The sequence below is a fragment of the Saccoglossus kowalevskii genome, chromosome 2, assembly GCF_978046115.1.
Source record: "Saccoglossus kowalevskii chromosome 2, keSacKowa6.1, whole genome shotgun sequence".
NCBI lineage: Eukaryota > Metazoa > Hemichordata > Enteropneusta > Harrimaniidae > Saccoglossus > Saccoglossus kowalevskii.
Window position 1 is genome coordinate 22,179,711 of NC_140642.1, and position 17,224 is coordinate 22,196,934.

At 33.0% G+C, this 17,224-nt stretch overlaps 2 protein-coding genes across 2 annotated transcripts; one reads left to right on the top strand and one right to left on the bottom strand.

Annotated features, from left to right (window-relative positions):
• Positions 1 to 2,769: 2,769 nt before the first annotated feature.
• Positions 2,770 to 10,075, bottom strand: LOC100372497 (calcineurin B homologous protein 1-like). Its single transcript, XM_002741267.3, has 5 exons — positions 9,857 to 10,075; positions 6,867 to 6,939; positions 5,790 to 5,980; positions 4,633 to 4,817; positions 2,770 to 2,877 (listed from the first exon to the last, which is right to left on the bottom strand). Exons 1-5 carry the CDS (start codon positions 9,921 to 9,923, stop codon positions 2,824 to 2,826), a joined length of 570 nt encoding a protein of 189 aa, XP_002741313.1. The 5' UTR covers positions 9,924 to 10,075; the 3' UTR covers positions 2,770 to 2,823.
• A 197-nt stretch (positions 10,076 to 10,272) lies between these two features.
• LOC100372347 (complex I intermediate-associated protein 30, mitochondrial-like) lies at positions 10,273 to 16,742 on the top strand. Its single transcript, XM_002741266.3, has 4 exons — positions 10,273 to 10,344; positions 14,614 to 15,161; positions 15,411 to 15,596; positions 16,206 to 16,742. The coding sequence occupies exons 2-4, from the start codon at positions 14,751 to 14,753 to the stop codon at positions 16,428 to 16,430; spliced, it is 822 nt and encodes a 273-aa protein (XP_002741312.1). The 5' UTR covers positions 10,273 to 10,344; positions 14,614 to 14,750; the 3' UTR covers positions 16,431 to 16,742.
• The last annotated feature ends 482 nt before the right edge of the window (positions 16,743 to 17,224 follow it).

Here is a 17,224-nt window from a genome sequence, read left to right on the forward strand (position 1 = left end):
TACTGCTTTCTCAATTGTTTGAAACCATTTCCTCTTGTTTTTATTAACAAGGTGGGCAACCTTCAATAATGTTTTTTGGTGAGTAACTGATTCTATTAAATGATTTGATTAATTGTTTTTATTAAGTATGGGAGGCAACTAAGAGATCTATAAATTATGTTTTGAAATAGGCAAGCCTGAATGGGTCATTGACATTTTAAATGGTTAACAGGTTCCATTTTGATATTTACAGGAATCAAAGTGATCATATTTTTGGTGTGTTGATATGTGGCAATAATAAATCCATTTTACCATGATTTTGAACTGGTGTATATCAATAAGGGGTGTGTTTCTCTTGAAAATCTGTTTCAAGGGGTGGGTTTTTAGGGACCTGGATCATGATTTCCATCAACAGTTCTTTGCATATCTATATAAAAATAATATAAAGGATCTCCCTGGGAAGTTGAAATGAGTTATTACTAATAATTTGGATTAGGTGTGTCTGCCCAGAGCCATTTCTCAGACATACTTTTACTGTTCTCATTTAAACTTAACATAATGACTATGTGCACTGAATTACAGATGCATGTAGATTTACAAATTAATCAAATATAGCTGACTGATGGCCAATTTTGGTCTTCAAATTTGCTAAATCCTGTTATCAAGAGAAATTTTGCAGACTAATCATTAGGATTTAATTCACTTAGCTGTTACAATGTATATATTATATATACCGGTACCGGTAATCTATATTATTATTGTTTAGATTCTTTTTCATGATGTTGACATACTGGTATAATATTATAAACAAACTTTGTTTTAATACTAGTATACAAAACTGGTTTACTTGAGAAAAATTTAGCTCAAAATCGTGTAAATGAAAAACGGAAATATGTCTTTCAGTTACAAGCTAGATTTTTTTTATACGTTGCTGTAAATTTTAATGGAGGGGGGGGGGGTTTCTTCATCAAGTGCACACTTTTCTACAGTCTCCCCTTAAAATGAAAATATTGGCAATAATTCTTGTTGTAAATGATAATTTATTAGGTAATCTGTACACACACTCATGGCACTATCATAACACTCGTAAAACACGTGAATTGAATTCAAGTGTTTACGTAAAGCGCCATGGTCTCGCATTCAAATTTCTTGTATTTTACACAACTTTTGTATATGCATGGACCCAAATCAAACATAAGGCGATGCTTCAAACAATAACGAGTTTCCCAGTGTCAGAATATTTAATGAAAAGGTTACATTCAAATTCCTTCTAAACAGATGCATTTGTCCTACAGACATATCAAATGCATATAGTCATAACCTAGCTCTTTGGAATTTCTTTTCTGCATGATATAATAAACAAATAGTGAAGGTCAATATTAAGTTTTAATGACTCGAAGAGGAAATTACTGACCTCAGCTGTGTCTCGGTCATCAATATTTTCTCTGATGGCTATTAAAACTGAATATTCACCAACACAAAAGTAACTTTATGTTTTATTATACTTAAATCAATAAACACAATATAAATCAAACGTTGAAGTTTGAAGCAGACAACATTTTGTTTTTAGTAAATACTACAACTATTCATGCACAATAAAGAAATTAAGGTCACTGGATATCCAGTTTTGAATCCGAGTCTAAGAGTTTTATTCACCACCTCGTGGCTGCATTCTGACCAATCAACATGATGATCTTGAACACAAGGTATAATAATTTATATTAATAGATTTTTGAAGAAATAGCTATTGATAGCTTTAGAGTAGGATTAGCAATGTATTGCAACATTCAGAATAAATAGATCTGCACATGTAAATAGATTCTGCATAAATTATTCTTATAATGTGTACACATACATTTCAAATTTTATTTATCAAAGGATATAGAAATTTGAAAAGAAAGTTTATGCATTGTAACTACGCAAAAAACAACAATAGGCAAATAAAAATACAATTTAAAATCTGAATCAAATGTTCCATCAAATAAATAACAAGAATCAAATAAAAATACTCAAACTTGTTGGTTCCTTCCTAGTGTTAATCCTTACTCTGGCAGAAATTATTTAAAAACTGGTCAAAATACATACAACTGAGATTTTATTCTTTGGACTTTCATTCACAGTAAATTTCCTTGTCAATCGTGTGTTAGCCACATCTATGCTTGTGCTGGTGAAAAACAAGAAGAAAGGAACAATCTGCTGCAAACAGAGAAATAAATTTAATTTTGTAACCCGATCTACACAATAAGAAACCCAACTTTTAGCCAAACAGAGAATGCCATACTAATGAAAGTATTTTTTTTCCAGTTTATGAAAGTTATTACTGATAATGTAAATAAGTAAAGGTTCCAGAAATAGATATGAAAATGCTAAAAATATCAAGTACATTTAATTTACAACATCACTGTCTAGAATATGATCTGTAGATCATCACTAAAATTATCAAAACATACAATGAGTGGTACATTGTAGTAAAAAAATCAATTTAATGCAATGAGTGTGCAGCATTGATATATTGGCATGACACTCATTGCAATAATTAACAAACTCCTCCTCCTGTTCACATTTCAAGTACAGTATATACAGCACTCCATTTAATAATCTTTCTATTTACATTATGGTACCTACAAATACTGTTTGTTCAATTTGTAAAAAAAACCTGCTTACACACAAGGTACTTGTAAAAGCTAATTGAAATGAGTCAGTTAACTCACTATTCACCATTCTCATGATTATGCAATTAATGTGGTCAAATTTGTCAACTCTTATTCATGTTTGCGATAGATATAAAGATTTGGTTATTTTTTTTTACCAACATTGTTTACATGTTCATTTAACTTGCAGGATTCAGTGAAGGAATCTTATACTCATTTTCTGTTCAACATCTGTCCTTTCCATTGCCTGAAAAAAATTGATTAAAAGACACATTGTAAAATATTATGCTCTATATGATAAGTGTATACACTCATTGAAATGGCATACTGTCATACTTGTTTGTATTTGAATGCATTTGGTTGGAGGACACAAAGGAGAGGACTAATGTAAAAAAAATTTCAGTGAAAAATGTTGCAGGTACATGAAACCATCATGTATTTGTGCCTAATTTAAATTGCCTGTGCAATGCCCACCCACACGCTTCCCATTTTAGATCTGTGCCCCACTGAAACGGGCAATTATTGATTTTTTTGCTGAAAATGATTACTCATATCCAAGTAAATTTGAGATATTTCCCATGCTGTAGCCACGCCCACCTATCCTGAAACGGTCGACTGTTTCTGGATTTCCGACTCTCACCGAAAGTGCGCCACCAAATGCTAAAATATGAGAGGAAGCCATACCCCTGGGCCATACTTTTATATCACTGTGTCATTCAATATACTTTTAAACGATATACATTTTTTGACCGGAGTTTCTTTTTTTTTTTATTTATTTTATTTTATTTTTGAGAGAGCAAATTGTTTTCACAACAAACATTTATGATTGTTAAACGTGGTGTTGTGGGCGGTTGCAGTAATGCGTATAGTCATAGTGCAAGTATTTACACTTTTCCAATCGATCCGAAGGTGCGAAATTGGTGGACGAAAGCTGTGAAAATAACGAGAAAAAGTTGGGGTGGACTTCCTCCTTACAGTGTCATATGTAGTGTCCACTTCACCTCAGATTCTTTTTTTCGAAAAACTGTCCTTGTCCATGACAAAACAACTAGGTTTTAACGAGAAATGCTGACAACTTAAACCTGGCGCAATACAAAACGTTTTCAAAAAAATAGATTCCAGACCAGCCCATGATCACTGAGGCGGATTTCAGAAGGAAGAGAGACGTCGGGTAAGTGTTTCAAATGATTTGATTTTTTTTGCGATTATCGCTTTATAGAAACCACCCCTGTTATGTAAAAGGTAGCAGTAATTTTGATAATGATATGAAAATGAAGCGTTGGACAAACAGGAAATTACGCAGCCCTCAGGTTGTTTTCATTTTCGCAGGCTAAAAGTGTCTGAATTGTTCGATAATTGGTGCTGAATGTTGAATTCACACCTTTGTTGCCTTTACTTGCAGCTTGATCTGCGTAATAATTTATGGAATAAGAATCCGGGTTTGGGCTGTCAATGTATTTTTTTAATATGTCATAATTATGAAATTCACGCTAAATCCACTCTGAATTTGTCTGTATGTGAGTTGCTCTCAATTATTTTTGTTATCCAATTAAACTCAGCCATTCACGCACTTGTCCCAGTCATGACCCGATGCGTTCACCCATTACAACAAATTTATTTCCACGCAGCAGTCATTTATTTAGTAACTGTGTTATGTCGTTTTTTTTTAATTATTTCTCTATTTTATTGATCACTATAATTTAATGTTTAGAATGTCAAAATATGTTCTCTTTTTGTTTTAATTTTGAATGTGTTTTTTCACTCAGACGATAGATGAAATTGATGGGCATATGTATGTCATTACGACTTGTCCTTGTATCAGCTTTGAACAAAATTGTGTGTTTTCTGAGAAGTAACAAAAGTTGACAATGATAATTAAGAAGAAAAATTATGAGAACAAAATTTGACAGCTAGATAATATAAACAATGTTTCCTTTGATTATAATCCATGGTGCGATGAAACTAAAACTGTTGCTGATATACTAAGATAAACACTATGTACCTTTTGAAATTCTTCAAATGAAATGAGACCGTCATTATCATTATCAGCTTCCTGTATAGTTCTATCTGCTATGCATCCTAACTGTTCTTCAGATATATTAGCACCAACCATCATTTGTAATACCAATAACAATTCCTCTCGAGATATTTTATCATTGTGGTCTACATCATACATTTTGAAAGCAACTGAAAATAAACACTCACGCAATAAGAAACTAATATTTGTGTGTTGTACTCATGGTTTACATGTACAATGTACTCCTACCTACCAGGTATATTCTATCATAGCAATATCATAATTTATAGGAATTTGTACAGGAGCATATTGACAAGAGCTGTACGGTAGGTAATAACAGAAATGTCCAAATAAAAACATACAAAATGTAAATATTTTAGAAAAAAAATAATGGTGTTTATTTGGTTAGCCCACAGTCCCTCTCAGTCAATAAGTAATGATCAAAATAGTCAAAAAAAAATAAGGGGAAAAAATGAGGGTCGTAGTTTGTTTCTTTTGTGTGAAAGGTGACTTTTCAAAGAGCTCAATTATGTCAAACATTTCATTGTCTAATGTCCCATGAGTCGGTACATCAAGCAATAACGCCAACCAGCAAATATGAACCACACAAAAACATTTTAATCTGCTGGTGGGTGTGAGCAAGAGGATTTCTGTTTTATTTACAACATTTGCAGATATTTATTTATCTTTTCTTTGTAACTATAGCCAAAGGACAACCCTATAACTTCTATGAGGTTACACTATTGATAATAATGTTTCTAATCAGGGGTAATCTTATTAAAAAAGGCAATTGTTACTTGTTTTTCTATTTTTCAAAATCACTATCAATCTTTCAAGACATTTTCTTGTTTTAGACATACTGTTATTTAAAATCATAATTGGATATTGAAATTTACCAGTCAACAACTACTATAAAACACGTCTAGCATGCAATTTTAGCTCATTTATCGACTACATGTATTTTACTAATTCAATAGAAATTCTATTATCACAAGGTGATTTGTAATTGAAATTGCGCTAAAATTCCTTCATTGATCAGCATTATCTAAAATGGCACAACATAGTTATCTCAAAGTATTCAACATTACATGTATGATACCACAAATGTTATGACAAAACACAATCAACAACAGGCTACTTACATTTCAGTTTTTCTTCACGGCTATTCAATCTATTGTCACTGCCATCTTTGACTGGTCTAAAAGTAGCTAACACTTTTACATACTGCTTAAAATTTAACGTTGAATCATGGGTTTCCCCGAAAAAGGCATGGATAATTCTGTCCCCAAGTGGGTTGATTGCAAGTTCAGGAATTCTCAAAAAATCTTCACGACTGAGAGAGGAAAATAAATTGTTATTAGGAAGAGCTGAGCAATACCATGAATAGAAGCAAAATGTACATGTGAGTATACTGAACACATTTCTATAATTTTCTAAAGCAAATATTTAGAACTACCAGGCAAAAAGTAAATTGATATTCTAACCTTGTTTCGTAATGTTAAAATATTACATACAAGAAAATTACAAAATAAATCAGGTTTAGGCTAAAATAAAGATTTCCTGGTCCTAGAGACTATTTTTTTCTATTGCCATTTTTTATTTCACTTTCACTGAATTTTGATAGAAACAAAAACAAAAAGTTGTGAAAGGAAACTTTTCAACTGAGCACACACAAGAAACAAATAGTTTTTTTTGGCCTAGGAGGTCTTAAATTTTGTTTGAAGCCTTTGACATGTTGAGTAATATAATGTGTACAGTAATAAATGTAGCAGTTGTGGCAAGCGCAAGATATCTATCTGCCTTGCTAATAACCAACATTTCACACATGGGATTCTCCGTTACATTAACTTACAAAATCAATATTCCATGTGAATTTATAGGATGCCTATTTTACTTGTGTTACCACTACAACTAAGCCAACTGCAACCATAATGTGTGTACTTTTAGGTTAGCTGTGTTTAAAAACCGAAGCAGAATTTGAATTGCAATGCATGAAGGGATTGATTAATGTGAAGACGTGAACATCATAACTTTCAGACATATTTTGGCCAAGTTACCCAACATTTCAACTAAATTTTGCAGACAGTATAACTTAAATACAGCTTTCACTGTAGTGGAATATAAATAACAAGTGAAGACCTGCAAAATGTGTCACAAATACATTCTCATACTATTGGTATATATCGGAGGTAAATAAAATGTACCGGTACTAGCCTTACCTTAGAAAACCATTATTACTCTTATCAAGACTATTGAAGCGGTGGTAAAGCCTTATTATTTGGTTATGTGAAACTGGAAGAAAAAAAATTGGATTATCATTATGACTACATATACATGTAGCATTATATGCTAAGATTACATGATAGCATTTTACTGAAGCCGAATTATTGTTCACTAGTAACCATTTATAAAGTGACAACGCATAGTCCTTGTACAGGCTCTGATACTGCATTCAGACGAATGCTCTTGGCACATGCGAGTCGGCAGCACAAGTCAAGAAAACTTTGTCTGAATGCTCTGGTACAAGCTGAAAAAAGACCTCTTTGGGCCCTTTTCTTGGACCCTGACCATCCTTGGCATGTGCAAAGTTATGTGCGACTGAACACTTGGCTCGGTTGTTGGATAGAATTCACATAAAATAGCAGATTGCATATAAATTTAAAAAAAATTAGAAATCCTAGCTGTATTCACAAAATTACCATCATCAAACTGTTGCAGTGCTTGTTTATGGGAATAATGCATTCTGGGCTTGTCTTTTTGAATTCCGGTACATATTTTAGTTTTTCCCTCATATGTTACTTGAGGTACCTTTTGATTTTATCTGAAAATATGCTATATTTTTATTGATTCTTTTTATGACGAATTATCCGAGAATGAATATATTTTTGCGATTTGCAATTTGTTATGGTTTTATTTCAACAAATCTTACTTTATCAATACAGGTAATATAATGCAACAATTTGATGTGCATGTCCATGAATTCAATACCGGTAATATTGAATGCATTGTGGTTTCCATACATGTATCAATGTTCTTAGCAAAACAGCGATGTAAATTGCAACATTGTCCAGTGAATTATTCTCACGATGACTTTAAACTCTTACTTGGGCGAAGTTGGAGCCTGAAGTCAAAGTCAATGATCCAGTTTAAAGTTACCCGTAGGTACAATTTTAGTCAAAAGGTAATTTTTGGCATTGATGAAAACATTATTTTTCTTTTTGGATTATGGCAGTTTGACATGTGTTGTATTATGTCTGACGAGTTATGCTAGTTTGTTAGATATAAGTTAGATATAAAGATAGTACTGGAGTGTTTATCTACAAGTCAACCCATGTCATTGACTACGGTATATGTTTAAATCCATCTAAAAACAGTGAAATTATTGAATCTCTTGAGAGGCATTACTTATCTTGACTATACTACTTTGAGCAGAAAATGTTAGTACTAAATATAAAATAGATAACATGTTTCATATGTGTGGAATAACTGTAGTACCGGTATGTCGCCCATTTTGCTGTCTTCCCAATATTTTTACTTGAGGTGCCAGTATCAGAATATTTTTTCGATTACATGTAAAATAATAATGACATAACATATCAACGTGTTCTTGAGTGACCAATAGCATGTAATTATCTTCTAAAGTTATTTTTGTTTTACTAAAATTAGAATATTTATTTTGATTTCCAGTCAGGTCAGTTATACAGGCCAGCGGTGTGAAATGTACACTCTCTTCACTTTTACCATTTTGCAAATATGGGTTGCATGGTGGCGTAAGAATTCAACATGTAAACAGACACTTACCACAATACCATGACGTCCATAGCAAAATACTAATAGTAGCCAACGACCATTACCTGGTGATTTTGCTGTTTTACTTTCCGAGGGAAAGCAAAGTAATTTAGCAAAATAATTTTGTCCTTGTTCGACCTCAAGAAAATGGTTGTCACTAGAGTTACGTACGGTTTAGTGAGCTAAATCCCGTGGGAAAACAACTTCAAACAGATAATTTTTGTCACTGTTTTTCGCGCTGATGAATGTTTAATAAACATATCGATTGGTGGGTTTCTGCTGCGTACTATATGAAAAGGTAACTGGACAACTGGACCCCAAGACAACTGGACCCCAGACAACTGGACCCCACACAACTGGACCCCGAGACAACTGGACCCCAGTCAACTGGACCCCCGTTTTACGTGACAGGGTTAACCAGTGACGGCACTGACGGGACGAGGTTGTTTAGAATGCCGTATCGAAATGGTTTTAGTTTAGAATGCCGTATCGGAATGGTTTTAATTTTAGAACGCCGTATCGAAATGGTTTTAGTTTAGAATGCCGTATCGAAATGGTTTTAGTTTAGAATGCCGTATCGAAATGGTTTTAGTTTAGAATGCCGTATCGAAATGGTTTTAATTTAGAATGCCGTATCGAAATGATTTTATTTTAGAATGCCGTATCGAAATGGTTTTAGTTTAGAATGCCGTATCGAAATGGTTTTAATTTAGAACGCCGTATCGAAATGGTTTTAATTTTAGAACGCCGTATCGAAATGGTTTTAGTTTAGAATGCCGTATCGAAATGGTTTTAGTTTAGAATGGCGTATCGAAATGGTTTTAGTTTAGAATGCCGTATCGAAATGGTTTTAATTTAGAATGCCGTATCGAAATGATTTTATTTTAGAATGCCGTATCGAAATGGTTTTAGTTTAGAACGCCGTATCGAAATGGTTTTAATTTAGAACGCCGTATCGAAATGGTTTTAATTTAGGGGTATGCATATGCATTGAGTTTATTTATATGTCCATTTCTTACGTTATGTGTTACGTATTGATGGCATCCGGTAGAGGTCAGTGACCGCGTCCTGTGACCCGCAAGTGATCTTTTGTCGTTGGTAATTAACATAAAATGGCGTGCTTTTTGTAAGTCTGCAAAAAAATCTTAACTAAAAGACAACGAATGTACTATTGATATTCGTCGTGGCACATTAACCATTTCTCTGACTGTAAAAAAAGAGGAAATTATATATATATGTGTTACCCAAGCATAACCATAGTTCTTCTGTGTCGATAAAAATAAAATTTAATGACGCAAAATTTATCAGAAATGACTATAATACCATCACAAAGACTAAAGACCGACACAAGGATAGATATGGACCCACAGCTATTCCTTGACAAAACAGACACGTTCATTTTAAAATTTCACAAACTTACATCCTGTTGTTCTTCGTATCTCTTCAATTTCTTCATCCCTCAAAAGTAAAGATGATCTGGAACCCATTTCACGCGTAGTTGTACTCCCCTGTAAATCAAATGGGAATACAAACCACCGTAAGTCCTGTACAATAGAGACAAAAATAAAAACGCAACTATAAATAGTGAATCCGGTCTTTTTCTTTTTCCGGTACAGCGAACCCTGACCTTTAGACTCCCTAAGCTGCAAAACATAGTTTGTACACAGTCTTTTGTGTATATGAGTGTTCAGATTTGGATTCGCAAACGCTAAAATATTGTGTTTATTTAGATCTACATAAAGAACAATATGATGATCAGCTTTTATTAAGTAGTCATAATTTGATATATAAATTCCATATTAATTACAACTTCTTAAACATCATAATCAGTATAGTGTTAGGGAGTATTGTCGCTTTGAACTGTGGGATTACTGTAGGGCTATCGTGGGGTCACGTCGGATATTATTGGTATGTATGATTTTTTGGTATTTTTTGTTGGAAAACATCTTGATTTATCTTGGTACCAGTTAAATATTATGACTCTACGTAGTGAAGTTGTATGTTCGATCGATTATGTCTCGCTTTTTCAGCTAGTTCAGTAGTTGTATGTGTTACTTTTATTTCTAAGTCTAGTCTGAATCCATATGATTGACTGTTCAAAGCCATTGCTTATCCGGGAATAAACTGCATTCAATATATATGAATCAAGATTATACGACTGTCAGCACTGTTTATACTGGTTGCTGGTTTAACCTGGTATATATAAAAATATAATAATTATTTTGCCAAAAATGTTACGGTAATATTATAGCACATTTCGCGAGAAACTCAGCAAGAGGAACATGCACATTCTTTGCTGCATTAGCACATACAGATTGAACAGGTGACGCATTCGTCATTGCCACTTGCCAGGCATCAGCGTAAATGCAATAAATCACACCTAAAATCATAATATTTGTGGTTTTCTTTCGTGCAAAAATAATGTATATAGTCAGTATTTAATACTGTCAGTTTGCATATGATGTACAATGTATACTACAAAGCAGGTTAATTCTGACTACACTCAATTATTACATTATCCCCCGTTGTTTTTCCCAGGGAGGTCTTGTATTTGCTTCAAATACCCTCACTTGTCTTCTATAACCAATGAAAACGATGCACCATGCACACAACCATTCAGACACACGCAAAGCTGTCAGCACAGGTGCTGTACTATAGCTGTGTGTGTGAGAAGAGAGGAATTTGACTACGGTATCCACATTTCCCAATTTTGAAGATTTTGCAGTTTGTATTTTTGACATAATATATAATTTTTTCTATTCATACTTTCTGAGATAGATCAATATATCATTATTGATATTAGAAATCAATAAGTAGCAAAAATAGAAAAAGTATGCAACATATACACAAGCAACAAAAATTGAAATAACAAAATTGCAAATTTTGTGAGGGTGTAAAATTGTTTGGAGTGTATATAAACACTGCAGCAGTACAAACATGTATAACAATTATATATATTCATATATTAAACAAATTAGATTTGGTGTTAAGTGTAGTGATTCACAATGTGTAGTGCATTACATTGTGTATGTGTGTCTGTTCAGAAAAGAGAAGTGCTGACAAGGTGTTTTTTTAGCTCCCGTGAAACGGAGCTTATGTGGTACTGGTGTCTGTGACTCTGTGACTAAAATTTGTTCCACTGATAACTCAAGATCTACAATTTCAATTCAAATGAAATTTAGCACACAGCTAATATATGATGAGTAGATGCGCTGATTAGATTTTGGTGCAATTCCATGCATATTAATTAGTCAATTATTGCATTAATTAATTTATAACTTAGAGTCTTTAAAGTTTCTTAACAAATATTTGACTAAGTTGAGTAGCCTAATTTGCATATTGCAATAACGTATTCTGTCGCAAAAAAAAAAAGGTAATATTTCATTTGAAGGTCTGCAAATTTGGGAATTTTAGTATATAATGATTTATTATATCATGATGGATGTTATTTGAGCAGATACGACTAAAAACATCAAATGTATGCGAGTTTGGGGAGTACGCATGCGCAGTTACAAGAGTGACGTGGCCATTTTTTCAGTTTGACGAAAAAGCAGTACCCTTTCCGATTTTCATGAACGCAAGTTCAATTTCACTTTGTGCGTCATATTCATCAATAGACAAAATCGAAGACAGATGCCGTACAACTTTCTGCCAATCTTGATTCGTAAATGTGCTGGTTACATGTACAGTGTTCCTCTTCGGGCCTGTGTCGCTTAGACAATAGCCGCGTATTCACCTGCAGATACTTCGGCCTACTTTCAAGCATGAATATAAAAGGAAATCAACGATTTTTTTTCAGTATCGTTCCAGACTTTGCAAGAAATTTGTATAATAATCACAGTGATCACTACTATTGGGTTCAAAAATTATTTATGATCATTCAAAATATAGTGGCCATGGCTGTCGGTTCAACCCAGTACTGACCTTCACCGCTATTGCGACGCCACGAGCAGAGAAAAAGAAAGCTGAATCCTCACATCTACGCTTAATCCATGGATAAGGCAGACACCCGACAGCAACAGCAAGGAAGTTTGTCAGTTTTATTCAAGATATAAATTTTCTATTTTACGCATTGGAGCTACACAATGTGACTGAAAGCACTTCCAATGTGATCTAATTTGTAAACAATCTCTTTGCACACGACTCCCAGTGTCTTCTCCTCAAGCAGACAGTAATGTTTCACATTTGTTTTCACATGGTTTCCATCTTACTCAAATAAAACAAAGCAGTTGATTCCTATTTTACTTAGTGTTTATTTATGCACTCATTAAACAAATAGTAAATATGCGAGTTTTTTGTTTTTGTCAAACGAGGTATAAGGAAGACAAAATGGCGATAGTTTTGTGTCGGGTCGATCTCGATCTTCGGTTGGTATCAAAAGCATGTCTCACAAATGGACTGGTTCACTTACTTTCAAGGGCTCAAAGTCCGGACGAACATTAAACTACGATGTTTTTATTTATTTGTTCTAGGTATGTTGTACAGACTTTTTAGTTGTACTATTTTGATGATTTAATTTCAAGAATCTGTCAAGGAAACAATCTGTTGTTACTTTACATGTTCACGTAGGTTTAATTTAGCAGATTTTACTTGTCAGCGAAAATTACGAAATTTGCCCATTGCGTCAGGAAGATCTATCCCGATTTGCTGCACTGAGGTTAATTGCTGTTTTTACTACTCCATCGCTAATGACACTAATTACCAAGAATTAAAAAAAACAAGTGAAATTAAGTCGCATTGGGAAAAAAACCCATAAGAAAATCAAAGCAAAAATTTTCCAACTGCAGAGGAGACAAACCCCGACCTCTAGAAATACCTCATTCATAGAGTGCCTCATTAGTGCCCTTTGTTTACAAGTATAGTGTCCTTGCATGTTTTTCAAAATGCCCATATCAAAATCATACATTTCCATATACAGTATGTCATAGATTCTCAGACATCTTGATTAATTTTATTGATGGATTGACCTACAAGCAATTACATTCACTTATTAGGCAAAGTTATACCTTTATAATACATGCTCTGATCACACAGGAGCTATTTACAGTTTAACTTTGATTAATTTTTACTATATGTATGTGTGTGTGTGTGTGCATATCTTATCAACATTGTGACAACTTCAATTTAACTTTACACCTACCAAATGACGACAAACCTAACATATGATGACCATCACTATTTTTTATAATTTATCTTAATATTTAGTCAAATTTAAGTCAAGTTTGCTACAGTTTATATTTCTATGTCAAGTCACAGGATGTACCGGGTATGATGTTATTTCCACTTTGTTACATTTTCATTTAATTAAACTTGAATTAAAACACAATTCTATATTGAATTGCAATGTAATTGAGTTTATTTAAACATAAATTAAAGAGTCGCATTTTAATCCTAACATAACACAACTATAGTAAAAGTTAATTCAACTATATTAAAAGTTAATCCAATGCATATTGTCACAACGGTAGTAAGATATGTATGTGTATGTGTGTGTGTGTGTGTGTGAGGTAATGATCAAACTGGCCATGGTTTGATTAATGTTGTATTATTGGATATATATTGTATTTAGTAGAATTTGATTTATGAAGTACAGGTGTAGTATATCCTGTATATGAAATAAAACAATTACGATGTTTGCAAGATATCCATATCTGAAATTATTAGCAAACAGCTAACAGTAACATTTTATTGTATCTTTAGAAAAAAACATTTCAGATGTTAGGAATAAATATTTAGATTTACTTAGAGCATCAGCTTGGAACAATTGTTATTTCTTTCAGCAGGAATTGTACAAGGTTATAAAATGCCTTGGAGGCTTAAATGTTTAAATGCTTAAAAAACTTTGTGCATATTAATTACCTCAAAAAATTAGATGTGAATAGAATTCTTGTTATAGGTGGACAGGAATAGATCAGACTGCAAACCACAGATGTACAAACAAAATTATCGTATTTTAAGTATTATAAGTTTTAGCACTGTGGATCACATTGTTTTCATGCTGGTCATCTGAAATAGCAGACCAATATAAGTCACCAAGCTTCTTTTTTGAAAGGCTAATCATAAATTTTGAATTAATTTTAAATATGCCTTCAATACTCTCAGCAAGAGAGAGCTCTTTCTAAGCTTTCTTTGATTTTGTTTATAATGAAGAATAATTCAGTTTATTTTGTTTAATAGGCATACATTGGGTGGTGACTACACTGAAACCACCACAGTACTGTACGCTCAAGATTGAGAATGGAATGTACCGGTAATCAATGATTTGATTCCTCGTCAAATTTGATATTTATAATCAGTACATTCCAAATTGAATCATGTTGGCTTTGCGAATCTCATCAAACTCGTGCATCAGAAGAGTCTTGTTGAATGTGGCCATGAAATCTACTGTAATTCCATGTGTCCATGCAGCAAGTTTCAGTGGTGGACTTTCCAACATTGGACACCATCTTGGAATGCTGGCAAGGGAAATGGTGGATAAAGCAAAGTGCCCCAATTTGGATATTATGGTGAATTCTTCAAAGAAGTTGTGGGATTTCAATGACAAAGGAAATTTGGATAAATTTGTGGTTGCTACTGATAAAGAAATGGGTGGAAAAAGTGAAGCTGAGTTTATAATGAGCAAAAATAACAAAGCTCTCTTCTGTGGACACTTGACAACTGAGATACCAAGAGATGGGGTAACTGAATATAGTGGATATTGTACTTTGAAATCAAAACAACTTTATGTAAGTTGAGTTGGACTTTATATGGCAATAACAGATAGTGTTTAGATACTAGTTTTCTAATTGCAAACCACACCATCTTCTTTTATTGTGTACAACCATTTTTTTTGTGTACAAGTAAGTTTTTAGTTCCATGGTGCAAAATTGTTTTAATGAAAGAAACTAAAATTCCTACTTGTAAGTTGTAGAAGATAATTCTACTATTCTAAAATTGTACATGTTTTCAAGTTGCCTTTTCCCATTTTTTTGCAGAAATCATTCAACAGAAAACTCCAGATGGACCTAACACCATATAATGTGGTAAATATGAGAGTTCGAGGTGATGGAAGGTCATACATGGTAAATTTGTTGACAGAGAGCTTTTTCAGTAACAATAAAGATGATATGTGGAATTATTTTCTGTTCACGCGAGGTGGACCATATTGGCAAGAACTCACAGTAAGTTACACATACTGGGTCCTCCAGTAAATTGAAAGAAGCAATAACTCATCATGTTTTAGCAGCTTATCTTGTAGTTTTGTAAAGCAGTATTTTATTGTTCTCAAACTTGAAAAAAGAAAGCCTTCATGATTAATTAAATGATGTTGTTGTTTGTTAGGTACCCGGTAATCGGAAATTTACATTATTATATGCTTGAAAAATTACATTGAAATTAATTTGTAAAAAGAAAAAAATACATTACTGATGAATCAGCGTAGGGAAAAAAAATTAATTGCCAAAACTATGAAATTGTTAAAGATACAAATGTACTACAATACAGCACAATACCTGGTGTTTATAATGTGTGGTGACATATATAGAAATGTTTACATATTAACCAATTTTAGAGGAAGGACTGCTCTAAAAATGCTGGTGTGCATAACAGACAAATCTATCCAGCTTTCACATGATCATTCTGTTCCGTCAAGCAAAATAATCTCAGTGTCACATGTATTTTTTTGTGCACTAGTAATAATTAATATTTATCATTGTCATATAGTGTGTTACATCTTGTGTTTCATTACAACAAAGGTATTTTAATTCAGCATGTTCACTCTACATTCACAGATACCATTTTCAAAGTTTTTCCTGACTCATCGAGGGCGTATACAAGACAGACAAGCATCGGTAGATTTAGAAAGGGTTAATGCCATTGGATTGACCATGGCTGATGCTGTGGACGGAGATTTTGCTTTGGAAATTGACTATATTGGTGTGTCTTATGATTATACGCACACAGAAGAATTTGCATATGAAATGTACGAGAGAAATCCTCAACCAAAACGTAGATGATGTGAAACTTACTTTTGAGTGCAAATATTAAGTTGGTAAATTTGAAATTACGATGTTATCAATAATTTAGCATTTGAAGATGTAGATATTTGAAAGTTGCATAATAGAGACAATTGCAGTGTATTTTTACTAGTTGTAATTTACAGTATACATATATGTGTAAAGATTGTCATTGCAGCAAACTAGTGTATGGTACATTTTTATTTGTGGAGAACGTCACTTTTCTAAAGTAATCTATTACTCTGATAATTGGGATTGTTTTTGATGTATCCATTTCTAATAAATATGCAATTTTGTTAGCAATTCAAACTACCTATCCCAGTGTCTCTGGGTTTTTAAAGGGTAAGATAGTGACTAGATTTCATTTACCCAATAGTGATTCATCTGGACGAAGTGGTCTGGGAAAATGCAGTTTTTCATCAAGCAGCATGAAGCATTCTACACACAAGATATTTAGTTGATTGATCAAAATATTCTCAAGAACTTAACAAGTGCCCAATTTGAAAATCCAAGATGGTAGTCAAATCATGCGATTGATTCTCATTAATTTATTTTTTCACACGAGAAACTTTGGTCATGCATGTTATATACAAAATATTAAGTTGCTCAGTTAAAGAAATGCTGAGAAACAAATGCCCTTTAACTGGCCATTTTTGCCAGAAATCAAAAATATCATTTTTTATCAAAAGCAACAAAAATATTCACCTAAATTAGAAACAAATGTATATGTATGTATAATATTAAAGCAGTCGGACTTCAACAAGAAGTTGAAAAAGTTGATGTGGAGTGGACGA

What these genes read in the sequence shown, in the direction of transcription:
- LOC100372347 (XM_002741266.3), top strand. Translation starts at nt 14,751, where the DNA reads ATGTTGGCTTTGCGAATCTCATCAAACTCGTGCATCAGAAGAGTCTTG. An exon ending in TGAAATCAAAACAACTTTAT is followed by an intron (nt 15,162 to 15,410) that starts GTAAGTTGAGTT and finishes ATTTTTTTGCAG; the next exon opens with AAATCATTCAACAGAAAACT. An exon ending in CATATTGGCAAGAACTCACA is followed by an intron (nt 15,597 to 16,205) that starts GTAAGTTACACA and finishes CTACATTCACAG; the next exon opens with ATACCATTTTCAAAGTTTTT.
- LOC100372497 (XM_002741267.3), bottom strand. Translation starts at nt 9,923, where the DNA reads ATGGGTTCCAGATCATCTTTACTTTTGAGGGATGAAGAAATTGAAGAG. An exon ending in CCGTGAAGAAAAACTGAAAT is followed by an intron (nt 4,818 to 5,789) that starts GTAAGTAGCCTG and finishes GTTTATTTTCAG; the next exon opens with TTGCTTTCAAAATGTATGAT. An exon ending in CATTTGAAGAATTTCAAAAG is followed by an intron (nt 2,878 to 4,632) that starts GTACATAGTGTT and finishes AATTTTTTTCAG; the next exon opens with GCAATGGAAAGGACAGATGT.